Raw genomic sequence first — 25,324 nt, forward strand, 5'->3', positions numbered from 1 at the left:
GGGCTCCTTGCTGGAATCCCATCAGCTTTTTCCTGCTGTTTTGCCCCCTAAGCTGGGTTACCAGGAATCCTCTGGATGTGGGGGAGGCACGGTGAGGGTGCCACCATCACCTCTCCCTCCTGTGGCCACAGCAGGGACCTGATTGGGGTGGCATGTCCCTGTGGTGGCTGTGGCAGTGGTGGATGACCGGTGGGTGGTGATCTGGGCAAGGTCACTGGTGAGAGGGGACCAGTGTGGTGTGACCAGTGTGAGGTGACTGGTATGAGGTGATTGATAAGGGTTGCCCAGTGTGAGGTGGCAGGTGTGAGGTCACCCCAGTGAGTGGTGTTTGGTGCTGGTGCCCAGTATTAGTGCCTGGTATGAGGTGTCTGACCTGAGGTGCCTGATGTGAAGTGCCCTGGTGTGGTGCTGGTGCCCCGTGTGACCTGACCCCGATGAGGGGTGCCCGGTGCCTTATGTGCAGTGCTGGTGCACAGTGTGAGGTGTCCTCGAGGAAGGGTGCCCGGTGCTTGTGCACGGTGTGAGGTGCCAAGTGGCAGTCCCTGGTGTCGGTGCTGGTGCTGCGTGTGAGGTGACCTCGATAAGGTGTGCCCGGCGCTGAGTGACCCCAGCGAGGGGTGCCCGGCGTGAGGTGCCTGATGTCGGTGCCCGCTGTTAGTGCCTGGTATGAGGTGCCCGGTGCGAGGTGACCCCGATGGGAAGGTACCCGGTGCCGGGAGCCCCACGGGCGGTGCCGCTCCCCCACGACCCCCGATCCGCGCCCCCCCCGGGGGTGGGTGGGTGGGTGGGTGTGGGGGGCGGTGGGTGTGGGCGGGGGCGCGGGCGGGGCCTTCAGGGGCGGGCGGAGCTTCGCGGAGCCGCCGCACGCGAGCCCGGAGGGGCCGGAGCTGCCGCAGCGCCGCGCAGGTCCCGCCGCCCGCCCCGCACCGCCCGCACCGCACCGACCGCTCCTGTCCCCGACCGCACCGACCGCAGCCACCGCACCGCTCCCGCCCCGCCGCCCCGGCCGGTAAGTGCCCGCCTGCACTCCCGCCGAAGTTTCTCCCCGGTGCCGCAGCGGCGCGGGCTCTGCGGGACGGGGCCGCCCGGGCTCCCGCCGAGCCCCTGCCGGCGCCGCCGCCCGAGGCGCGATCGTCCCCCGGTGGGGTGGGATGGAGTGCGCGCGGGTGACCTGCCATGTCCCGGTGCCAGGAGCGGGACGGGGAACGGCGCTTTACCCGGGAAACCCTCCCGGGACACGGGTCCCAGCGCTGCCCAGCGCCCCCGGGGCTGCCCGTGGGGAGCTGCGCCCCGAAGGCGGCTGGAGACAGAGCCTGGTGGGATGAAGAGGGGGGCGACCAGTGGTGCAGGGGGCTGCGGAACTGGAAGGGGGGCACTCAGGGGCGTGGGACCCTCCCGAGGACGTGAGATCCTCGGGGGTGCCGCGCCGAGCCGCCGGGTCAAAAGTGCCCTCTGGGTGCTGCGGGATGCTCCAGCTTCGCATCCCTGCGGTTGCCCGACCGTGGGTGCCCTTGGGGTGCTGGCCCCGGGGGGTGGCGGGGGGCGCAGGGCTGTCCCCGCTGCATTGCAGGGAACCACCCTGATGCTGGGAACTCGTGGGAGCGGCGTGGCCCCAGCCATGGGCGGCCGCAAGCCCCACTGCACTGGCGGCTTCTCCGTAGCGGCCTGGCCAGGAGCCAGCTCCAGCCAGACCCTTCTCCGGCTGGATTCCCCCGCCGTGGCTACACCAAGCTCCGGGATCCTCCTGCCCTCCCGCGCTGTCTGGGTGCCGTCGGGGTGCAGTGGTGTGGAGGGGCTCAGTCCAGAACCGGGGGTGTCACACTGGGGTGCCGCAGCCCTTGCTATGCTCAGCACCTCGCTGCTCCCCTCAGCCTAGTTTTAAAGAGTGATCCCGAAGGAGCTCTCTCTGCAAATTGCGCAGGGGACAGGCAGCCTTGCAAGGTGACTGTGGCGTGGGAAGAGGGGGACACGCGTCTGTGTCACCCATCGCTTCATGGTCCCCAACTGTACCAATCCCTCTGAGTGTCTCTTCACGGTCGCTCCTCGGCGCAGTGCTCTCCCGTCCTCCGGGTGAGAGTGGCCGGGATGCTGTTGTCACCCACCGCGGGATGTCCCCCAGTGTGTGCTGTCACCCACTGCAGGGTGTCCGGCAGCCCAGCCCTCCCGCGCTGTGGAGCTGCAGGGCGCTGCAGGACTCCCCGCCGGCTCCTCTGCTGCAGCAAAACTTCAGTCCTGAGCGAGGGCTGGTGCGTGAGGTGCTGCTGCAGCGGTGTTACTCCTGCACGCGCCGAGCGGCAGCGCAGCCACCGGCAGGAGTCCCCAGCCTGCTGCATTATTCCTCGCTTGCACTGTGCCTCGGCCGTGGGCTGCCGGGGGCTGCCGGACCCCCGGGGCATCCCCGGGGCTCTGAGCCTTTGCTGCGCTTGGCTCCTTTTGGCCGCATGGTTTTGGTGGGAGGAAGCGTGGCTGGCGGTGGTCTGTGTGCCACGGGAGTGCGGGGCACCGGGGAGGTGATGCACCCAAGGTCACTGAGGCCAGCGGTGGCAGCGGGACATCACCTGTACTGTGCGGGAACAGCACAATCCAGCAAAACACCCCATTGTCCCTAAACCCCAAATGCCTCTTGGTGCGATGCCCTGTCCCCTCCTTGCATCTGGTGTAGTGCAGGAAGGGGTCTGACCTTGCCTGATCCCCTGGCATCTTGCCCGGCCTCCCGTGGTGAGCGCCACTGCCCCGCTTGCCGGGAGCCGGCCCGAAGCCCCGGTGCCCCCGATTCTGCAGGGCGAGGACACGTCCCTCGCTGCCTGTCGGCCCGGCGATGGCAGCGGCAGTGAGCCAGCACCGGCTGCACTGCATCGCCTCGGGCAACCCGCTCTGCAACCCGCTGCCCTCAGCGCCCGGGGCCACGGAGAAGGGAGGACACACAAATATATTCGTATAAACTCTTATATGATACATGGATATATATCATATGTATTTGGTCGAGGAGGGGGCTTCCAAAACGGCGTTGCTCACCCGCAGCCGTGCCCATGGGCAGTGGAACGGCACAGCCGTGGCATTTGTTGCCAACTGCTCCTGCGGGAGCTGCCTCCTGCTCCGTGAGCCCTGGGGATGGCTCAAACTAAGGGCCGTCAAAATGAGTTGGGACTCCCGCTCACCCCGAGGGGTGGGAGCAGGTCCTTCCTCCAGCTCGCCATGGTTTTGGCAAAGCCCCAGCTCCAGGAGCCGGATGACTGCGGCTTCTCGTTATGACTGGAGTTTCTCCTTCCCTGGGCTGCGCAGAGAGCTGTGAGCTGGCAGCCGTGATGTCGTCCAGCAGGATCAATGCCCAAGCATACAGACGGCACCCAGTGTCCGCTGGTTTTCAGATCCTCTGTTTTTTAATTTCCTATGCCCAGCAGTGCAGCTCGGCACTGTGCCTGGCCACGCTCCTCCTCAGCCGGGTGGCCACCGGCGCCTTCCCTGTGCCAATATCTGGAGCTGCTGGTAAGTGCAATTGGCAAAATGCTTTTGCCCTTGGCTGTGGTTGGCCTTTCCCTCCTGGATGAACACCCGTCTGTTCCCCAGTTTGTCCCCCCTCTGGAGCTGCCCTCGGTTCGGCTCCTGCCAGAGCCCACGTTCCCCAAAGTGCCCTTTGATTATTAGCTCTAATAATTGTGTTATCGCATCGACTGAAGTGTTTCAGATGCCAAAGCTAATTTCGCTTTTCATGCCTTCCTTCATCAGTAATGGGATTTTGATAACATCACGCATCCAAAAATATTGGATAAACTCAGCGTAATTCCCAATTTATTAATTAAACTGTAAATCAGGCAGTGTGCAGCTGTAATCTTGAATGCCCCAAACAGGTGTGATCCTGCAGCTGGGGATGGTGCTGGCCCATCCCTGACAGCCCTGGGGTGTGGGATCCTGGTGTCTCCCCCTGCGTTTGGGGGCTGTCACATCCCAGTGGGGCCACCCACTCCATTGTTCCCTGTGTGATGGAAGTCAAGGGATGTTTCATCAGCTCTGGTGTTTGGAGGAGGAAATGTGGTGCCTCTGAATTTTGCTGCTGGTCAGACAGTGGGGTGGGGGCTGGCAGAGCTCCCTGTCCCCCCAGGGTGGCTCTGGTCGTGCTTGGTGCTTTGGGAGGGCTGACTGCAGCCGTCTCCGGCAGCGCATGTGGCAAATTCCTGCTGTCCAGATCTGCTCCCGCTCTCCTGCCCAGGCAGTTGTCTGACTTGCACCAAACCCATCCTGTTGTTCATCTATGGCCCCACCAGCCTGGAAGGGGCTCCTGGCACTGCCGGGGGTTCTTCTACTTGTGCATCTTAAGGAAATCTGGTGTGTGTTAATTTATCTGGGTGTTTTATGCTCCCCAGCTCTTCCCAGCCCTGCATGGGTGCATCAGATGTGGGCTCTGGGCTGGTGCATCCCTGGGGATGTGAGGAGGCTGGGAGAAAAGCAGGTGATTGTGGCATGAGGTGCAGGTGAGTGCTGGGGGCTATGCTGGGGCACATCCAAACCCTGAGCCCATCTGAGCCTGTGCTGAACTGGAGAACTGGAGGTGGGCTGGGGGGAACTGTCCTGCTGCCAGGGACCTGGGGAGCCGCTCCAGGGCCAGGCTGAAGCTACAGGGATGCATGGATGTCTGTGGCAGCAGGATGCCCAAAATATGCCAGTGTAGTTTGGGGTCAGCAGAGCTGATTCAGCAGCCGATGCTCTGGCAGTGCTTCCATGGGTTGAGGAATCCCTGAGCCCCGTGAGCCTCACGTGGAGCCTTGGAACAATTCCACCAAAACACCACGGAGCTGGGACGAGCCTCTGAACTGCTCAGCACCAACCCAGGGAGGCGCCTCCCACTTTCCCCTGCAGGACACAGGGTATCCCCAGGGACTCACTGGGATGGAGAGCTGCTGGGACTGGGGATCCCCAAGTGGCACCACAGCTCCCATCAGCCTCGAGCACTGGATTCAAGGAGGAAAGCAACCCCAAGTTTCAGTCTATGAGCACATAGACTCCCTGTGGGCTCTGTTGCTGTCTTGCTCTGCTCCCAGGAGAGTTCCAGGGTTTTCTCCTGGGACCAAGGCATGGCAGGGCAGGGTTAGTGCCTGGGGTGAAGGTGCCAATGTATGCCCACTGCTGTCCACACACCAGCCTGGTGCCACTACCAGTAGCCTGGCACAGCCACTGCCCGGTGCTGCAGTGTGTGGCTGTGACAGCTCAGCCACAGCTCTGGGCCATGGGAGAGCCTGACAGAGACCTCCCTGTGGGGTGGGGTGGGCCTGGCCATGGGGGACCCTTGGAAGGTGGAAGGAATGGTGGCTACCAACACCAGTTCAGGAACCGGGATGCTTTGCAGCTGGGCTCTCCAGGTTATTCTAAGGGAGAAACAGCCTTCCCTAGGATGTGCCAGTGGAGCAGCTCCTCTGTGCAGCCCTGAAAGTGTGTGCCATTGTGCCTGTGCCTCCAAAACACTTGGAAGGATGCACAGGGATGCAGCTTGGAGGGTCTGGGGAGGCCAGCCCCTGGAAGACCCTGCCATGGTGTCTGGGGGCTGTGCCCATCACCCTGCTGGGCTCCTGGCTCTCCTGGTGGCATCTGCACAAACTTTATTCATGGGAGTCAGTCCTGTGTTCTGGCCTTGGTGGGACTTCATGCCATAACAAAATGCCCTTGCCTGGAGTGGTCCTGTGTCCCCTGTGATCCCATCATTGTCCCTCCTCCATCCCCTTTTTCACCCCCAATGCCACACGTGTGGGTGGTCCCAGGGACACAGAGCTGTACTCTGCCTCTGGGGCTCTCCTGCCTTGGAGCTGGGCAAGCAGCACCAGCATTGCTCCCACAGGCAGCCAGTCCCTGGGGACTGAGCCCAGGCTGGCAGGGAGGAGGGGGATCCTGGGGGATGAGCATTGCTGGGGGCTCCCCAGGGCCGGGAGCTGATTTTCTGGATTCTAACACCATCCCATCACCACCTCACGCTTGGCTGGGTGCTGGGGAGATCTTCCTGGAGCCTCTCCACTGGAAATGGCCCCTCGTGGCTTGTGTCTGCTCGTTTGGCCCCGTCTGTGGAGCTGGGGAGCAGCGCAGCGTGTGTGCACTCCCTTACTCCCGTCTCCAATTGATCCACCACGTCTCGGCTCTCGCGTAGAGCTGCTTCTGGCTCTTCCCCAGGAGCTGACCTGGCTCATTTTCACTGCCCCCGTGCCGATGGGGAGCCATCACTGTGGCACGGGGCCATGGCTGGGAGAGCCAGCAATGGGGCCGCGGTGCCGGTGCCCACCCGAGCGGGCAGGACTCGGTTCTCTTGGCCGTGTGGCACCTTCAAAGTGCCAGGACAGCTCAGCCCATCACCATCTGGTGCCCTATTTAGCCGCACTGGTGTTGCTGTCGGAGCAAGGCACGGCTGCCGTGGCATCGTGGTGCTGGGGAAGGGGCTGGGTGCTGCCGGTGCCCTACACCTATTTTTTGGGAGGCTTTTTTGGCCATTCGCAGCCCTGTGTGCCAGGGGTGGGCTGCCTGTGCTGGCTGGGGCTGGGGGGAGCCTGGCGGTTTGCTGTGGCAGTGGCCAGTGCCCTGGGGGATGTTCCACATGGAATGCTCTGGTGTCCTTGGGAACAGCTGTTTCCCCACAGAAACCCCAGCTGCCTTTTCTATGGGTGCCACGGTGGCACATGGCGTGTGCCAAAACCCTCTGGATGAAGTGCTGGATTTGAGTGGTGCCTGCAGCCCCTGCAGGATCTCTGTGGGATGCCTTTGGTGGAGTCTTGGAGCAGTGCAGCTGCACTGGGAGACAATGGGAACCTGAAGCCGTAGTGGGGAGGGGGACAAGGTGCTCACTGGCCCCTTCACTGTTGGCACCAATGTGCTGGTTGGCAGTGGATGTCGCAGCACCTGCCCCAGCTCCTGTGGGAGCCCTGGTACCGGTCCCAGCTCAGCTTTGTCCCGTCCTTCCTTCACTCCTGGGCTGGCAGCAGTGCTGGAGGCTGGGGATAGCCAGGGCCTGATCCAGCTAGGATCCAGTGGGCTTGGGGGGAGCAGCACCCCTAGGTGCCAGGCAGGGCTCTGAGTGCTCAGAGCTGGGTCCCTCTCTCTCCTGATGTTGCTGTCACTGGCCTTGTCCCCTGTTTTAGCTCAGTGCTGTTCTGATTTTAGAGGCAAAGGTGCAGAAAATCCCTGAGCTGCCTGTCTGGGCACCCTGGCACTGGCAGGTGCCAGCACTGGTACCCATTCAGGGAAGTGTCTCTGGGTAGGGACAAACCTGGTGTCTCCCTGAGTCAGGTGGGTGCCAGGCTGGGGTGATGCTGTGTAGAGGGAGATGCTCAGGAGCGAGCAGGGCAGGGTGGGATCACCCCTTCCCCAGCCCTGTTGACCTTTATGTGTCCATCCAGTGAGAGTCATGGCAGTGCTCAGCACAGCCTTCCAGCAGCAGGCACCGCTGGTTTGGCTTGGGAGCACCAGAAGGCATCAATCTGGATCTCAAATGATGGATGAAGGCCTCCTTTAAGGCTACATTTACTGTCAGACCTTGCTTGGTTTTGCTGTGAGCAACACAGGTCCTCCCTCACAGGCAAGTGCCGGCTTTGAAACCACCATTATTTTATAATTTTTTATTTTACAAACTCTCCCCTGTGAGCCCGGGGCTGGATCTCCTTCCTTGAGGCTGGGGTCTATGTGGTGAGCCCAGATTCTGACCTGTGGGGCGGTGAGGCAGGAGCTCATCCCAGGCTGTGCAGTGTCCATCCCCTGTGCATCCCAGTCGGGGCGAGGGTGGGGCTCTGGCTGTGACCCTGTGGGGACATGCAGGGGACACACTTGCCATCAGCTGGGCAGCTCATCCAGTTTTTACAGGAATTGTGTCATTCTCGGTCACAGTGCTCCCCTGGAATTACTCATCTCCCGGGGCAGGGATGGTGGTTGGGGCTGCCAAGCCCCAGCATGGTGTTATTTTTACTTGGTTGAGCCAGGTGCTGGTGGGTGATGGGGCCATGAGCAGAGCCTGTCGTGACAGGGAGGGAGGATGTGGCTGACTCTGGAGATGCTGCTGGAGTCTGCAGGATGGGGAGCAGTGCTGGGGGTCCCAGCAAGGTCTGGTGGCTGTCACTGGCCCAGGCAGTAGCAGGGTCCCATCACAGCTCTGAGTGGGGAAAATGCTGAGCTTCAGCCCTGCCTAGGGGGTTCCTCCCTCAGGGTGCTGCTCCCCATGCTGTGCCTCAGGTTCCCTCAGTGGGCAGAGGGATCTGTGCCTCAATTTCCCTTGGTGGGCAGGGGGGTCTGGCCAGCAGCACCTGCTGGTACTTGGGTTTGGGGACAGGAGAACATGTCCCTGTGTGGGCCATGTCTCAGCAGCTCAGGTCCCGTGATGCCACGTGCTTCATCCTCGCTCCATCACACTCCTCGCCTGTGCTGCAGCAGCTCCCATTCCCAGCCCAGGCACACTCTCCCATGAGAAGTATGGAGCTGGGGGAGCAGAGACTCCCCTTGCCCTCAGCAGAGTGAATCAGGATGGGATTGTGGGGGGATCCCAGGGGAGAGTGCTCCCCAAGCTCTGGGGGCTGCCACAGCATCCTGGGGAGCTGTGGATGGAGAGTCTGATCTGGCACCACTGATGGAGCTGCTGTGGGGTCATGCCGGGGCTGGAGAAGGGGAACAAGGATGAGATGTGGGGGTTGGCTGGGCTGGGTTGTTGCAGAGCCCCTTTGCACCAAAGTCCTGCAGTGTCTCCCTACCTAGTGCCCCCTACACTCCCTCCTCCCTGATCCCTCAGTCTCCCCATGCCTCCACACGTCCCTTGCCTGGAATTCTCTGTTAATTAAATGACCATTAGAAGCCAAATCATGTTTTTGCCTTAATTAGAGTCTCCTGTCTCACTGCTGTGAGCTGAAACTCTGGCCCAGCATGTGCCCTCCGTGACTGACATCGGATGCAATGGGAGCACTGGGGGGTCAGTGCTCCCATGAAAGGCCAGAGGGATGCCCTGGCATCATGCCAGTGGGTCCGGCAGAGATGGGATCTCCTCCTCCAGCCCTTGTCCTGCTGACCCCAGCTCCAAAACACCCGCTGGCATCAAGATCCAGCTGGGGCACTGCCAAATATCTCAGCTGTACCTCGAAATCTCCACTTGCCCCGGGGCTGCACTGCAGGATCCGTCTCCGTAGTTCCCAGACTTCCCACCGGCATCGGGGTGGGAGGGGGCTCAACTTGGGACCAGTTTGGGATTTTCATTCCCAGTCGTCCAAGCCCACGCCCTGGCACAGGGCAGTGCAGGTTTTGGGATCAGCTCCCTCAGCTGACATTCATGGAGGTCTGGAGGGTCCCCCCCCCCGCCCCGTCTCCATCTCAGCAGGACAACTCAGCGCCGGCTTTGCCAGCCCGTAATGAGCGATAACTCGTCGCTCCGGGCCCACGGTGGCAGCCGCCCTTCATTATCTAACGAACTTCCCCCAGATCGGGGTCTCCCTGGGACAATTCAACACTCTGGGCAGGGGGGGCCGGGGGTTGGGCCCCCCCGTACCCGCCTGCCCGAGCCCAGCCCATGCTCCGTCAGCGCCGGCTGCTGCTAATTGCTGCCTCAGCCTCATTAATCTTCATTTGTTGCTGTTTCTGCCCTCCGTCACCTCCATCGCCTTCCCGGAGGGGAGAGGTTCCGGCTGCCCCCGCGGGGGAGCGGGGGGCGTTTTCAGCAGCTGGATTCCCCAAAATCCCCGACCCTGGCGCTGAGCTCGCTTGGTGCTGCCGTGTCCGAGGACATCCTGATCCTTTTGTGCACCCCCAAATTCTCATCCTGGGTCCGGTCCTTCGCTGATGAGGGCGAACCCCTGTCGATTCCCCCGCACATCTCGCTTCTCCCTGCGTGGTCCTCAAAGCCCCCCAGCCCAACCGGTGAATCCACCCCTCTCCATCCATTCCCATCCCACCCGGACAGGGAGCTGAGGCCGGGGCAGGGGGTACCCACGATGGGACCGTCACTGGGGAAAGCCCAAATCCCCCTTGTTTGGCTTTTGGGATGTGCCGGGTGCTGCGGCAGCATAGGCGGGGGAGTCTCTGGGATGGAGCCTTTGCGGGAGGAGGAGGAGGAATGAAGGGCTCGGGAAGGGGATTTTCCGGCGTCTAAACTGCTTTTCTGGTTACGGGGAATGCCCTGGGGATGGAGGGGGAAGGGATCGCCGGCTCCAGCCTGGGGTTTCCATCCTGCCAGACCTTGGGGTGCTGCCGGCAAATGGAATGCGGCAAATGGAATGTGTAAATGGGAGGGGGACCCGCCCACCCCCCAACCTCCGTCCCCCCCTGCTCCAGATGTAAATCAGCGGTGTAGCCAGGGGGGTTTACACCAGGAAGGGGCCAAAGACCCCACGAGGCTGGTCTGGGCCTCAGTGCAGTTTCTCGGGGTTCAGTATCAGCTTTAACAAAGCTGGGGTGAGTTTGGGGGCTGAGCCTGGAGGGTGGTTCGCTGGATACAGTCCCTGGGGGCTCTGCTGGAATTGGGACCTGGGGGCTCCTTCAAGGCCAGATGTTTGCAGCTTGGGGCACTGCCTGAGGGGGTTCAGGGTAACACACCATGGGGTGCAGGGGAGTGTTGGGGTTCTGGGGGCGGTGCAGTGTCAGGACTATGCATGGAGGGGGCTGGGGTGTTGTGTTAGGGGGTCTGGGGAGCTGCAGGGTGGGGCACGGGGTAATGTCCCATGGGATTTCGGGGGTGCTGCACTGAGGGGTACAGGATGAGGCACTGGGGGATGCAGGGGTGTGCATTAGGGGGGAAATGCACTGTAGGGGGGATGGGTTTGGCAGGTTCAGTGTAATGCCCCATGGTGTGCAGGGGCCACATGCTGAGGGGCCCAGAGCAAAGAGGAGCAGGATAAAGCTCTGGGGGAACTGGGGTGGTACCTGGGGGGCTGCAGGGTGGAGTGTAATATGGGCGCATGGGTGATGTGCCATGAGGAGCTCTGCCCACCCTCTGCCCTGTGGGGAAGCCTGGGTGAAGTCCACCCTGTTCTGCTCCATGAGGAGCTCCCAGCAGTTTTGGAGAGGGGTGTGGGGTGGGTTTTACCATTCTCATTAGCATCCCCCATGAGTGCTGCACCCCAGGAAAGAGCTGGGGGGTCTGAAGAGGTCAGCAAGGTGGGAGGGGGGTCCTTCCCAGCCAGTATTTTTTCTTGAAGCCTTAACCCACGTTCGTTCCAGGGCCAAGGGCTGATAGAAATGGTTAATTATAACCCTCATATTTTATTTATGTCCTTAAGACTCTCAGATCTTGGCCAGGGGAGAGGCAGGGAGCAGTGGGGAGTGACGAGGGGCAGCTCCAAACCAGGGAGGAATAAAGAGGAAACGTGAAGCACCGGAGGAACCGCAGCGAACATCCCCTGTGGGGGCGGCCGAGAGGGGTTTGAGGGCACAGCGGGGATTTCGGGGGGCCGAGCTCCCTTCCCACCCCCACCGCCGGCCGCTCGGCCCCTTGCCAGCGGCTGCCGCAACTTGCAAAGGGGAAGGGGAAAAAAAAAAAAGAAAAATTGCAAAAGGAATAAAAAAAAAAAAAGGCAGCGCAGCCAGAGCAGGACTGCAATGCAGTGCCGCAGCCCAGCCGCCGCACGGCCCTCCCGCAGCACGGGGGGCCCGGCAGGGACAGGGGGCTGGGACAGGGAGGAGGGGCTGCGACGGGCCCCCCGCCCGGGAATCTGTGCCGTGGGGCTGGGAGCAGCTCTGCACCCGCAGCCGAGGGTTTGGGCTGCCCTGCTTGTGCCTCGTGGGGATGGGGGGTTGTGGCCAAGGACACCCAGTGAGGCAGTGGCACAGTGGGGTCTGGGACCTGGAGTTGAGGGGATGTGCCCAAGGACACACTACTCCACTGCCTGTCCCCTCTGCTCCACTGCCTGCCCTCCCACCCAGCGATGGCACCCTGGCTGCCCCCGACCCACCTGGGCTGCCCCCATGGCACTGCCCACACCTGCCCCACGCTGCCCAGCCTGCCCCCCACGCAGGAGGGGGATCAGAGCTTGGCTCCCTCGCTTGGAGGGACAGGATCGGCCCCCTGGCCCCATGGCAAGGGCTGTAGGGTCCCAGAGGACTGTAGGGTACTGAGTTGGAGGGGGGGTGGCAACATGGTCTCCACGGGCTTGCTCCCCCAGGCCTCTCCCGTGCCTCAGTTTCTCCCAGTCCTCAGCTCTGCCAGCACCCGGTAAGCACCACAAGGGAGCAATTAGTGATGCTGATTAGCTGCCCAGCTCAAAACCAGCCCCTGCACTGAGGCCTGATGCTGCCTGCAGCCTCCTGAGCCCTGGCCAGCACCGCAAAGCCCCCCAAGCCCCCAAAGCAGCATTTCCCTGGTCAAGTGCCTGCACTGCATCTCTGCCCCCAGAGCCCCCTGTCCCCTCACGGTTCCCACACGCACAGAGGGTGTGTGTGTGTGTGTGTGTGTGTGTGTGTGTGTGTGCAAGCCCTTGCACAGGCTGTGGGCAGTGCCACGCACACGTGAGGACGTGCAGCCCCACGTGCAGGAGCTGGCAGAGCTGGGCACACGAGTGCTGTGCGTCCACACAGGCGCTTGCACCCGGACACATCCCTGGGCAGATGTGCTCACACACGTGTGAGTGACCACGTGCACACACCTGTCAGCACTTTGCACACACACTGCCCGTGCACCAGCTTTTACACACACACACACACACACGCACAGGCACACGTCCCATGCACAAGCACTTGCACACCCTGTGCACATTTACACCCCCGCCACATGCACTCATCCTCTGTGCACACACACTTGCACGCGTGCACACCTTCACGTGCATTTGCATGTCCCGTGCACACGCACATGGACGTGCTTGCACATACATTTACACACGTGCACAGACACGCACACACACCCCCCCCGTGCCCGTGCACCGGCCCTTGCGCCTCCATGCCCACACCTACAGGCTCGCAGAGGCGCACAGACAGACACACAGAGCCCTGCTCGCATCCCTTCCCGTGCACACAAGTTGCACACACGTGGGGCTGCAGCACGGGCCCGGCTGCGGGTGCTGAGCGGGCCCGGCGGTGCTCGTCCCCGGGGACGGCGGCTCTGTGCAGTGGGATGTGAGCGGCATCGCGATCATCGCAGTGCCGGGATTGCAGCGGGGCTGCCGCAGCCCCCCCTGCGCTCGGGGAGCTCCCACCCCCCCGGGCAGTGCTGGGCTGGGTGCACAAGGACTGGGGTACTGGAGGGGGGTCAGTTCATCTGGACACCACCTCTGCGTGCTGCCCACCTTGTACAGTGTGTTTGGGGGCAGAGGGGGTGCCCTGGGGTGTGTTGTGGTGGGGTGCACCCCTAGGGTCCCTCATCCCGTGCTCGCTGGGGGGCTTGCAGGGTTTCTGTGACCTGGACCCCCTGCCCTTTGTCCATGGACCTTCTGCCCCAGACTGGGGGGCAGGATCCAGCACTGGGGGGCTGCCTCCAGCAGCACTGGGCCTCCACATCCCATCTCTCCTCCCACAGACCCTGGTGCACCTGGGCAGTCATGGGGACAAACCCCTCAAGTGATGGGGACAAACCCCTTGTGTTTGATGGGGACAAACCTGGACATGTGTCCAGGTGTCCTCAGCTGCTGGAAGATTTGGGGAGCTCTCGTAGCCCTCAGCACCAAATAACCCTCAGTCAGGTGGGGGTTAAATGCAGCAGCTCCCGGTTCATTCCAGGATGTGGGGGATGTGGGGCACCTCCAGCCCCCCAGTGCTGAATTTCAGGGAGCTGCAGCTGCACTGGGGCCGGGTGATGTGATGTGGGTGTCTGCAGCGGTGGCAGCCCCTCCACAGGGAGTGAAGGTGGCCATGGTTGAGACATGGGGTGGCAAAGCCTGTGCTTGTGGCAGGGACCTTGTCTGGGCAAGAGTCATATAATCAGCTTGTTCTGTCACGTGAAGGGCTGTCTCTCCCTTGTGGGGGATCCCCCCAGACCCTCACACCGTATTCTCTGCAGGAGTAGCAGTGCAGAAAGAAGGTGTCTGGGTGTGGAGACACGGGATAAATCAGTGCTTGATTCACCTGAGAGGTGGCTGACTACACATGGTAGCACCAAATTGAGGTAGGAACACCCCCAGGTCTCTCTGGCTGACTTTTTGATGTGAGAATGCTCCTTTTCCACTGCTGTAGGAAGGGCAGAGGAGCAGCCAGACCCGGGGGACAGTGTTCTGGGCAAGGAGCCTTCACCGAGTGGGAAGAAGAGATGCAGGGAGTGGGATGCCCCCCATCCCAGAGCTCACCTGCCCCCAGAAACTCTTTCCTGGGTTATCTGTGATCCTGCTGGCTCTTTGCTTACTCCCCTGGAGAGCCTGGTATCCTCCTTAACCCCACCAGCACCACTTATTCTCTGGGATTCTTCCTGCTCTGGTCTTCCCTTTGCAAACTGCTTGAGTCATGGAGGAATTTTTGGCTGGGTCTGGGTTGTGGAGGCACTTTGAGTCTATAGGTGGGGTAGTGGATCCACTTTGGGGTTGAAGCTGGGTTATGGAGGTCAGTCGTGGAGACATTTTGGGGCTGGAGCTTGGTGAGGGAGGCATGTTGTACCAGGTTTACTTGCAGAAGTGAAAGCCACATTTGCAAGACCATGGGATGGGTGTCCCCACGCTTGGGGGATGCTCAGGCCCCTCTGGGCTGGGGAGGGGATGCTCAGCACGTCAGGCTATGCTGCAGCTCTGGCAGTGAACTGAGCACCTTCTCTGGCCCCATGGGGGAGCGGGGCTGGCTGAGGGAGCTCTGCAGGGTTGGGAGCTGGGCAGGAGCCTTGAACCACCCAGGGCATGGTACCTGTGACATTGTGAAAGGGTTGACCCATTGCCCTGCACGCTGAGCCTTCCATGGCTGTGTAGAGCTACCCCTTCCCTGCTTCCATCTGTCCTCAAGATGTGCCCTGCCAAAGCTCCCTGGGGCTGGAAGAAGAGCAGTGTGCTGCTCCTCTCCTGCTCCCAGATTTGGAAGTTCCCACAGGGCCAGAAGCAAGTCCTGAGGGTCCCTCACCAGTGCTGGGTGCCCCATGCCTGGGTCCCGGCCTAAAAGGAAGGATAGGAGGGGCTGGCTTTGTTCAGACTGACCTCACTCATCTCTTCTGGGATGCAACATTCCTCTCCTCATCCCATGGGGTCTCATCAGGTAAACATCCCCCCAGGAGTGTCCCTGATGTCCCTAGGAAGCTCTGAGCTGGCACCATCACTGATACAATGCTGGGTGATGCTCCCGGTGGCTTTGGAGATGTCAAGGGCCAGGAAACTCAGGGGTCCGCTGGACTTCTTATCACTTGTGAGGGATCCAGGTGTCTGATCTCTCCCAGCCATGGGGTCTGTGCCCCTCCAGCAGAGGATGAGGTGTCCTGCTGCAGCCCTGCTGTCCATGCTGTCCCCAGTGCTACTGGGGACGCTGCCAGGGCACAGGGAGGAGCAGGGGCAGCAGGAACTGTGTGACCACCGAGGTGATGTTGTGTTTCAGGGAGCCCCTGACCCACCATGACGTTCAAACAAGCGTCTATGATGGCCCCAGAGGCCACGGCCACCACGGTGCCCATGAGCACGATGGAGAACTCCACCGAGGCCGCGGGGCCGGGCGAGAGCAAGGAGGACATGTTCACCAAGCTGAGGGACAAGTTCATGAACGAGCTCAACAAGATCCCCCGTGAGTAGCTGCTTCTTTCCCGGGTGCTGCCCTCCTGATGGCCCCACTGCCGCGCCGGTCCCTGGGCAACATGTGGGACAAGATTTTGGGGTGGTTGGGAGGGAGCTGCAGGGCTGACCCCAACACTGGCTTTTGCCTGCAGTTCCACCCTGGGCCCTCATCGCCATCGCAGTGGTAGCCGGACTCCTCATCCTCACCTGCTGCTTCTGCATCTGCAAGAAGTGCTGCTGCAAGAAGAAGAAGAACAAGAAGGAGAAGGGCAAAGGCATGAAGAATGCCATGAACATGAAGGACATGAAGTCAGGCAACCAGGTGATGTCCTTCTGGGCTGCTTGGCCAACAATCCCTCCGGATGAGCTGTGAACTGTGCTGGGGGCACCCATAGATCAGGGAGCAGATTGGGATGGAGTCACCAGGATATCTGAAGCCAGGACATGGAGCCACCAGCCACTGGGATGGGACAGTGCAGACAGGAGCCAGGACCTGAGGCAGCAGCACTGTCCTCTTCCAGTGCCCACTGGCCCAGATGGGACCAGGCTCAAGCTGTCCTCGACCTGCCAACACTTCATATGAATCAGAACATGTTAAATTAATCCCTTTCATCTTTCTGCCTCCCTCTGGGTTACCCTCATTTCACTGAGCCTTTAGCCAAGAGGGGAGGGCCACCAGGGCAAAACACCTGCCAGTCTGGGGTCGAGAGGCAGGTGCTGGTACCTGGAGCAGACCTGGGGCTGCCTCCCCATCCTTGGGGCCAGCCTGAGGTGGGCTTTGGTACCTGCAGGCTTGGGGCCACCCCAGCCATTTCCATGGCCTTGACCCAGGGCCATTTAGAGGGGGTGGGAGATTTTGGGTGCCTGTTCCTGCTCTTCAGAGCTGTGTGGGCACCATGAACATGCAGGCAGGGCTGGAGCAGGAGCGGTGGGAGATGTGGGGTGGGATTCCCCAGCAGAGAGCAGGGGCTGTATCCCCTGGGACTCCACAGGGTCATACAAACCCTGACCCCCCCCTCACCCCATGGGTCCCTCAGTGCTCTGTGTAACGTGTCTGTCTTCCCTTGTGGTGCCCTCGCCTCCTTCCACCCTGCTGCCCTGGCTGCCTGGTCCCTCCCCATCCTGGGACACCCTCCATGGTAAGTGTCACCATGAGCCTCCTTCTCCATCATCTGCTTCCAGGGTGGGTTGGGGGACCTGGAGACGTGTCAGAGAGGAGATAAGGAGCCAGGACTCCCACCCTATGGACCATGGCTTGGAGAGGCAGGAAGAGGGATGGCTTTTCCTGGGGACAAGTAGGGTGTATTTCTATTTCTGAGCCTACAAAGCACTGGCTGCAGTGCTTCCCCAAGCACAGGCTGGGGGCTACAGGACCCACCTCCTGGAAGCACCAAACCTCACTCCACTGGAGCCAACCCCTTGTTCTGGTGGTCTGAGGAAGCCCCTCAAGCTACTTAGTCTGGACCAGCCCCGGGGGCTCCCGTGTGGCTGTGGCAGAGCCAATGCCACCCCCAGACTGCTCTGTCAGTGCTTTGTGTCCCCAGCACAGGGGTCTCCTTTCCTCTGATGGGGAGAACCTGGGTGTTGAGATGCCAGTAGGGTTGGGGTGCTGAGGTCCCCAGCGGGGTGGGGACGGGGGTGCTGGGCTGTGACTGTGCTGCTGAGCTGGTGTGGGGATGCTGGGCTGTGACCGTGCTGCTGAGCTGGTGTGGGGATGCTGGGCTGTGACTGTGCTGCTGAGCTGGTGTGGGGATGCTGGGCTGTGACCGTGCTGCTGAGTTGGGCACTGCGGCTGCCACTGCAGGACCAACAGGACGACGATGATGCAGAGACGGGTCTGACGGAGGGGGAAGGTGAGGAGGAGGAGAAGGAGCCAGAGAACCTGGGCAAGCTGCAGTTCTCACTGGACTACGATTTCCAGGCCAATCAGGTGATGGAGGGGCTGGGGCTCAGCTGAGGAGTGGGGTTTGCCCAGGGGGATTTCTGAGGGGACAAGTCTCCATGTTGGACCCGGGTGGCATGGGAGGGAAGGAGGAGCTGGGTGTTGTGCCACAGGAAGTCCTGCCTTGGGCTGGAGATGAGTGGAGATCTGCAGAGTGTAGCTGGGCTGTCCTAATGAGGACACCCCTCTGCCCCCTCCAGCTGACTGTGGGAATCCTCCAAGCCGCTGAACTGCCAGCTTTGGACATGGGGGGCACCTCAGACCCCTATGTCAAGGTGTTCCTGCTGCCTGACAAGAAGAAAAAGTACGAGACCAAAGTGCAGAAGAAGACGCTCAACCCTGCCTTCAATGAGACCTTCACCTTCAAGGTGAGACCCTTCACCCACAACACAGGACCTTGCCTCCCACTCCCATCCTTCTCACCGACTGCACTGGTCCCACACGCTGACCCTCACTGCTGGGAGCAGCTGGTCCTGGCTCGGGGTCCTCTGAGCCCTCTGTCAGCCCGGTTGCTGTCCCTGTTTGTGCAGGTGCCCTACCAAGAACTGGGTGGGAAGACACTGGTGATGGCCATCTACGACTTTGACCGCTTCTCCAAGCACGACATCATCGGGGAGGTGAAGGTGCCCATGAACACAGTGGACCTGGGCCAGCCCATCGAGGAGTGGCGGGACCTGCAGAGCGGCGAGAAGGAGGAGGTGAGAGCAGCCCTCAGCCAGCTGGACCTCTTGGTTGGGGGATTTAGATGGGGGTGGCCATGGGGTGAGCTCTGCTTTTGGGACCATCCCACGGTGCTCAGGGTGATGATCATGTGGGGTCCCACTGGGGTGGGACTCATGCCTGTCCTGGCTATGAGTTCTGGGCAGGATCTACCATCTTGTTCCTCTGCTTAAAAACCTTTTTGTCACAAAAAATGAAGAGTATAAAACATCTTGAGTGCTGTGCTGGGCCTGACCGGCTCCAGAGCCAGTGATCAAACCCTTGTGCTGGTGCATGGGGTGCCAGCTTGTGCCTGTATCAAAGGCTGAGCAGGGTTTGGGGGGACCTGCATGTGGGACCATGTCCAAACAGTGCAGTCTGATGCGCTGGCAACGCTTTGATATCCACTCCCCGCTTTCCTTGGCAGCCAGAGAAGCTGGGAGACATCTGCATCTCTCTCCGGTACGTGCCCACGGCCGGGAAACTCACTGTCTGCATCCTGGAGGCCAAGAACCTGAAGAAGATGGATGTCGGGGGTCTCTCAGGTGAGTGTCACTCAGGGGCAGCCTCCTCCTGCCCCACTGGGGGCTCTCAGCTCCCTTTGTCAGGAAGGACACTGGGGCCATCAGTCTGGCTGGACTTGGGAAGCCCCCCCAGTGCCTCCTCCTGCATTGGAGGGAGCCCAAGGTCTGGCTGGAGGGCAAAGGAAGATGGGCATGGGATGAATCCTCCACCCTTAGGAAGGATGTTTTGAATTTGGTCTCACACTGTGCTCAGGACCAGGATGCTGCAGGACCTGGGTGGTGAAAATTCTCCTCTGCCATTTTCTCCTGGTCCTGCTCCTCCTTGACTTGTTCCAGGGATCTCAGCTGACAGAATATTTTTGCTCAAAGAGTCTTCCCAACCCCACCATGGGGCTGAGCTCTGTGCCCAGGGGTCCTCAACTCTTTCCAGACCTGCCTTAACCATGGGAAGAGCAGTCCCTGCATGGCTGGAAGGGTTCAGCTTTATTGTGGGGTGTCCTACTCCAAAAACATGGGTGACAGTGCCACCTGACAGGCCAGCTGTCACTCCACTGTCCCCAGTCCTCCTACAAGAGGGCCCTCAGCGCAGAATCACAGAATTAATGTTGGAAAAGACCTCCAAAATCATTGGGTCCAACCCGTGACCAATCCTCAATTTTTCACCCAGCCCAGAGCACTGAGTGCCATGTCCAGTCGTTCCTTGGACACCTCCTTGGACAGTGACTCCACCACCTCTCTGGGCAGCCCATTCCAATGCTTGACAACCTTTTCAGTGAAGAAATTCTTCCTGACGTCCAACCTGAACCTCCCCTGTTGCTGCTAGAGGCCATTTCTCCCTGGTTAGTTACCTGGGAGCAGAACCTGATCCCCCCCGGCTCCACCCTCCTGTCAGGGAGTCGTAGAGAGAGAAAAGTGTCCCCCTTGAGCCTCCTTTTCTCCAGGCTGAACCTCCCCAGCTCTCTCAGCCATTCCTTATCTGACCGACTTTCCAGACCCTTCCCCAGCTCTGTTGCATGCAGAAATGCTCCATCCCTCGGCCAGTTGCTCCCACAAATCCTCTCCAGCCCAGTTGTTTTGACTTTGGTCCCCATCAACAAACCCCAGAGCCCATGGACATCTCTACCTCATCCTGGGCTGAGATGCCTCTTGGCTGATGGTGCTCCCTGGGCATCTCATCCCTGGCTGATGCACCCTCCTGACCCCCAGATCCCTACGTGAAGATCCACCTGCTGCAGAATGGCAAGAGGTTGAAGAAGAAGAAGACCACAGTGAAGAAGAAGACCCTGAACCCTTACTTCAATGAGTCCTTCAGCTTTGAGATCCCCTTCGAGCAGATACAGGTTTGTCTGATGACTCCCCTGGGAGACAGAGAAGGGGGAGGGTGATGGGAGATGTTGCAACTGCCTGAGCCCATTTCCCAGCATTCTCACCAACCTGAGTGGCTCCTGCTGGGCTCCTGGTCCCTGAGATAGACCCAGTCCCATCCTGGGCCTGGACTGATGCTGAGAGCAGCTGGTGCAGGGGCAGAGCTGGGAGGCTGGGCAGCACCTATGGGAGATGAAACCCCAGCAGAGACAACAGCTGGAACAGGGCTTTCCTCTGCTCCTGCTCCTACAGTGCTCACCCCAGGCATCACAAGGACCCCCCAGTGGTCCTAAAGGCATTTTGGACAACTGGCCAGTGCCTTCTGCCCCTCCACGTCCTGCCCAAGCCCCTGTACTTGCCCCTTGCCCTAGCCCAGTAGCCCACAACTCTTACCCAGCTCCTTTATCACACCTTGGTGACCTTTCCCAGGTGAGTCAGGCCAGGATAAGCTGGGTCCCCACCGTGGCTCTGCAGCCCTGGGCTCCTTGGGAATGATGTGCAGGAAGCACGGAGGGGGCCTTGCCCCAAAATGGGCCACAGCAGGGCTCAGCCTTGGGGGATCCCTGCGGCACCCTGAGGCCACAGAGCCATCACGGTGCTGTGCCTTTCCACCCTCTAAAGGAGGTTTTTCCTCCTGCAGAAAGTGCAAGTGGTCATCACGGTGCTGGACTATGACAAGCTGGGGAAGAACGAAGCCATCGGCAAGATCTTCACGGGCTGCAACTCCACCGGCACAGAGCTGCGGCACTGGTCCGACATGCTGGCCAACCCCCGGCGGCCCATCGCCCAGTGGCACTCGCTGAAGCCAGAGGAAGAAGTAGATGCAGCTCTCGGGAAGAACAAATAGGCGGCTCTGGCGGCCGGCGCGGCACCGCGGACAGTCAGCGCGGCCCAGAGCTACTGATACCTCAGTTCCGCAACCTCCCGTCTTGGTTTTTTTGTTCTGTTTTAAGCTGAAACGCCCTTTGATGGCTCTGGAAGGGTTTCCAGGCAGTCCCAATAGCTTCCAGGGGAAGAGGTTAAAGACACGGATGGTTCTTTTCGTTCTCCAGCATCGCTCCCTTTGTGCTGCATGTCCCGCCGCCTCCGCTCGCCATCCCTTCCCAGCGCAAAGCCACCGGCGTGCCCGGGACCTTCCCCGGCAGCCACGTCACCAGCCTGCAGCACTGCTGCTGTCATCCTTCCCTTGGGATCACGTGGGGAGCCACGGAACGTTGCATGGAGGTGATACCGGAGATGGACAGTGTGGAATGACCAGACCCACCGTGCTTGCTCGGGTCATGGTCAGCTGTAGGACAGCAAAACAGTGGAGAAGACCCTCTGGAAAGATCCAGGTGCCTCCCCCTGGTCTTCCCCAGGGATGGCTGAATGCCCCTGGTCAGCTCCAGGTTTGGCTTCTCCGGGGAGAGGTTTGCAGGGGATCCCCTCTGTGGCTGGTGTGGTGGTGGGGTGCTGAGCCCTTGGTGTTGCATCTGGAGCTGTGGGGGCCTGTCTGAGCACTGGGAGCCCCCGGGGGCTGTTCTGAGGAGACGTGGATGTGGATGCACCATCAGTGCATCAATCACCACCATCGCCACCATCTCTGTTGTGTCCCCAGAGGCCAAGCAAGGGCAGTGCTGGGTGGAATCTGTAGGTCAAGATGCTTCCACAAGGCAGTTTATGCTGAGAGATCTCCAAATGTGGTGAGGGCAGCCCCCCAGAGCAGTGCCAGGTGCCTCCCCAAATCCCATCCATTGTGTGTCGCCAGGGCTCAGACCCACCGTGAGCACCCGGCACAGCCTGGGGGCAGCTGGGGGGGCTATGGGGGGCTATGGGGAGCTCCAGCCCCACCACTGCAGCCCACCTGATGTAGATGGTGAGAGTGAGCCCAGGGCCAAAAAGGGACCAAAGCCTCTGACCCCCACAAGCTGCTACTCCCCACCAGGCCACTGGCTGCTGAATCTACTCCATCCTGCTCCCTTCAGGGTGTTTAAGCCATATCCGTGTCCCTGACAGTGGGCAAGAGCTTCTCCAGACCACCTCTCCCACTGTCAGACCAAGCCCCTGAGCTGGAAAGCCAACACTGTTCCCTGCAGCTGGGAGAGGATCCGGCAGCCCTGCCCAGTTCAGCCCAGTCTGTGCTGGAGCTCTGACATGAGCTGGTGTCCCCATCCCAGCTGTGACTCCCCGTCAGCCTCACACTCACAGCTCCACTTGGCTTCCCTGGACTCGGTGTTGGGGGTTCTGCACAGTGCAGCAGTGAAGGGCGTTGCCACAATGGAGCTGAGCCCCAGGGATGCCCCAGCACTGGGGACACTGCTCTGGGGGTCCAGTGTCTGGGCTGGGACCTTGGTGCAGTGCGTCCTGAGTCTGGGGACAAAGGGCCAAAACTGAGCTCAGCCCAGCGGTGTTGGATGCTTCAGCAGCTCACACAGCTCCCGGTTCTGAAAGGGCATCCTGGCCCTGGCTGGAGGTGGGGAGATGATGGGAAATTTGGTGGCAGCCACATCTCAGGGGGTTCAGATGGACACAGGGATCAGCCCTTGCCCTTAGAGGGACGTGCAGCTCTGGGACAGTTCCCCAGGGAAGGATGGCTCCATCTTAGGAGCTTTGGGCTCAGATAACCAAGCTGCATGGGGGGGGGGGATGTTGGATGGGGACCTCCAACAACCACCTCCATCACCACCATGGCTGCGCTTGGCTCATGCCCTGGTGAAAGTGGCACTAGGGTCACACCAGGTTTGAAGGGGTCATCAAGCAAGTGGTCCCACAAGGCCATCTCCAGCTTTAATAAGTCCCTTTTCCTAATCAATGTGTCAGCGTCAGCAAACGGGTCTTGCCCTGCTCCTGTAGCCAAAGGGAGAAGAATTTTCGGGATGCTTTTAATTAAAGGGGGAGTTGAGAGGGTGAGGATGCCCCACGGCGAGGAGCACTAGCTGGAGTCAGTCTCACTTTGGGGTCCATCCAGCCACTGGTTGGGGTGGGGGTTTGCCTTACACGGAAATGGGTTAAAAAAGAAGAAATTGGAAAGAGCACTGAAATCCTCCTGTTGGCAGTCAGAGAGAGTGCACAGCCCTGCAGCCTCCCCAGGGGAGCAGGTGGAGTTGTGCACACCTGTACACGTGCACACCTATCCACCTGCACAGCTGTACACACCTGTACCCCTGCACCCCCTCCTGTGCACCCCCATCCACACCCCTCCACCCCCACCCACACCCCCAGACCTGCCAGGGTCTCACCAGGAGCGGAAATCCCACCTGGCTGGTTTCCATTCAGACTCTCTAAGCCTCGGGGGGTGGGAGGGGGGGAGGGGGAAGACTGTGACTTTAATACATAACTTAATTTTTTTTTTTAATAAAAAGGGGAAAACCAACCAACGTATTGAAGCCATCTGCGCTGCCTCTGACCCCCCTCTCCCCCCCCACTTAGCTATGTGTAGGTAAAATATATGGAGACATAGCTGTATATACCACGAGCAGTGCATGTGATGCAGCCACGTAGCAGTAGCAGCATGGCCCCAGCCCGGCGCTGCCACCGCCCCGGCACCGCCGTCCCCATCTCCGGCCCTCAGCGAGGGAGGACACGGCGACCAACGAAACTCATCGCTCGAGAGCTCTCCACCGCCCTGGTTATTTTCCCCCCCTCAATAAAACGAAAACCCCCAGTAAAATCATGTAAAAGAAGAAAATAATGCCAAGAAGCAAAGCATGCCAAGCCCGGCCCGCCAGCGGAGCCGTCACCGACGCAGCCCGTGACATCCACGTGTGTCTTGTTCCTGTACCTCGTCGCGTTTGTCCCATGGCCGGGTAGCGGCAACATCGTGGCTTCCGTGTCCTGTGTCGCGTTGGTGCATTGATTTCACCGTCAGAGCAACTTTAGAAGCCATATTAGAGCACGGTGCGCCGGGACCCCGCGGGGGCGGGCCCGCGGTGAGCCGTGACCTCCTTCCCCCCATGTGTCCACCGTCCCCCTGGTTTCGTGGGGCTCAGGTTGCCAGGACGAGCATCGGCCACTGCCTCGGTGGCCACAGATGCCGCTGCCATTCCGGGCGAGGGAACGGGGCAGCGCTGGGCACAGACGCCGGGGCCGATCTGCCGGTGGCATTTCTGTGATGGAAAAGCTGGTGGCGAAAATGTTTTTCGGAGCAATTTGGGTTATATCTGCCACGTCCAGTCAGGTGGTTTCTGGTTTTGGGGATGAGAGCTGGCATTCCCCTCTCCTGGCTGCCCCGCGGAGCAAACCCAGCTGTGCCACAGAGATGCTCCCGGGGTTAAAAGGAAGAGAAGCCGCGAGTCTTGGCAACAGGCTCTGCTTTCTTTTCCTTTTTCCCCCTCAAACTGGAAGGGAGGAGCCAGCTCCTTTGGGAGTCGCAGGCTCGGCCATTCCCGGACCCCCAATGCCGGCCCCGCTCTGCCCTGTCCCGGCCCCGCAGCGCTCGGCTCCGGCGGAAGCTGCTTTTAACGCCCCTTCCCCTCGTGTGGACTGTGTCGTTCCCGTCTCTGATCGTTCGATGGTTATTTTGTAATGATCTCTGTCTCCTTATTAAAGAAACGAGCTGAAAGGAGCTGGTTCCCTTCTGGTCTTGCTGCTGGGGCTGGCGGGGCATCCGCGGAGAGGGGCAGGTCCCAGGGTAGGGACCCCAGGGACGGTGGAGGGAAGGAGGTGTGGGGGGAACCCCATGAGTGCCCAGGTCTCCCGAAACATGGAATCATTGGGGTTGGAAAAGCCCTCTAAGATCATTGAGTCCAACCATTCCCCCCAGCACTGCCATGTTCACCACTAACCATGTCCCCAAGCGTTACATCCACATGTCTTCTGAACACTTCCAGGGATGGTGACTCCACCACTGCCCTGGGCAGCTGTACCAGGGCCCGACCAGCCTTTCAGTGAAGACATTTTTCCCAATATCCAATCTAAACCTCCCCTGGCACAGCTTGAGGCCGTTTCCTTTTGTCCTGCCCCTTGTTCCCTGGGAGCAGAGCCCGACCACCCCTGGCTCCCCCCTCCTGTCAGGGAGTTGCAGAGAGTGAAAAGGTCCCCCCTGAGCCTCCTTTTCTCCAGGCTGAGCTCCACCAGCTCCCTGTGACTTGTTCTCAGCCTTGAGCCCTGGCCCTTGGCTGAGTGTGGCTGGCCCAGACATGGGGCACAGGTGGTCCCCACCAAATTCTTCCCCCCTGACAGAGTCTGGTCCCTACAGTCATGTTTAGGTCCTG

The 25,324-nt window shown here is 60.6% G+C and overlaps 1 protein-coding gene across 3 annotated transcripts; it reads left to right on the top strand.

Annotated features, from left to right (window-relative positions):
- Nucleotides 1-962: 962 nt before the first annotated feature.
- On the top strand, nt 963-24,675 carry SYT2 (synaptotagmin 2). Of its 3 annotated transcripts, none has more exons than XM_027697762.1 (9): nt 963-1,009; nt 15,430-15,612; nt 15,755-15,924; nt 17,416-17,532; nt 17,745-17,912; nt 18,075-18,242; nt 18,671-18,788; nt 19,974-20,107; nt 20,773-20,979. In XM_027697762.1, exons 2-9 carry the CDS (start codon nt 15,447-15,449, stop codon nt 20,977-20,979), a joined length of 1,248 nt encoding a protein of 415 aa, XP_027553563.1. In that variant the 5' UTR covers nt 963-1,009; nt 15,430-15,446. The 3 variants fall into 3 exon arrangements, with proteins under 3 accessions (XP_027553563.1, XP_027553564.1, XP_027553565.1); XM_027697763.1 differs by lacking the exon at nt 963-1,009 and adding an exon at nt 15,080-15,096; XM_027697764.1 differs by lacking the exon at nt 963-1,009 and having other exon boundaries at nt 15,447-15,612; nt 20,773-24,675.
- Nucleotides 24,676-25,324: the final 649 nt, after the last annotated feature.

This window comes from Neopelma chrysocephalum, unplaced genomic scaffold, assembly GCF_003984885.1.
Source record: "Neopelma chrysocephalum unplaced genomic scaffold, ASM398488v2 Primary Assembly neopelma1_122, whole genome shotgun sequence".
Classification (NCBI taxonomy): domain Eukaryota; kingdom Metazoa; phylum Chordata; class Aves; order Passeriformes; family Pipridae; genus Neopelma; species Neopelma chrysocephalum.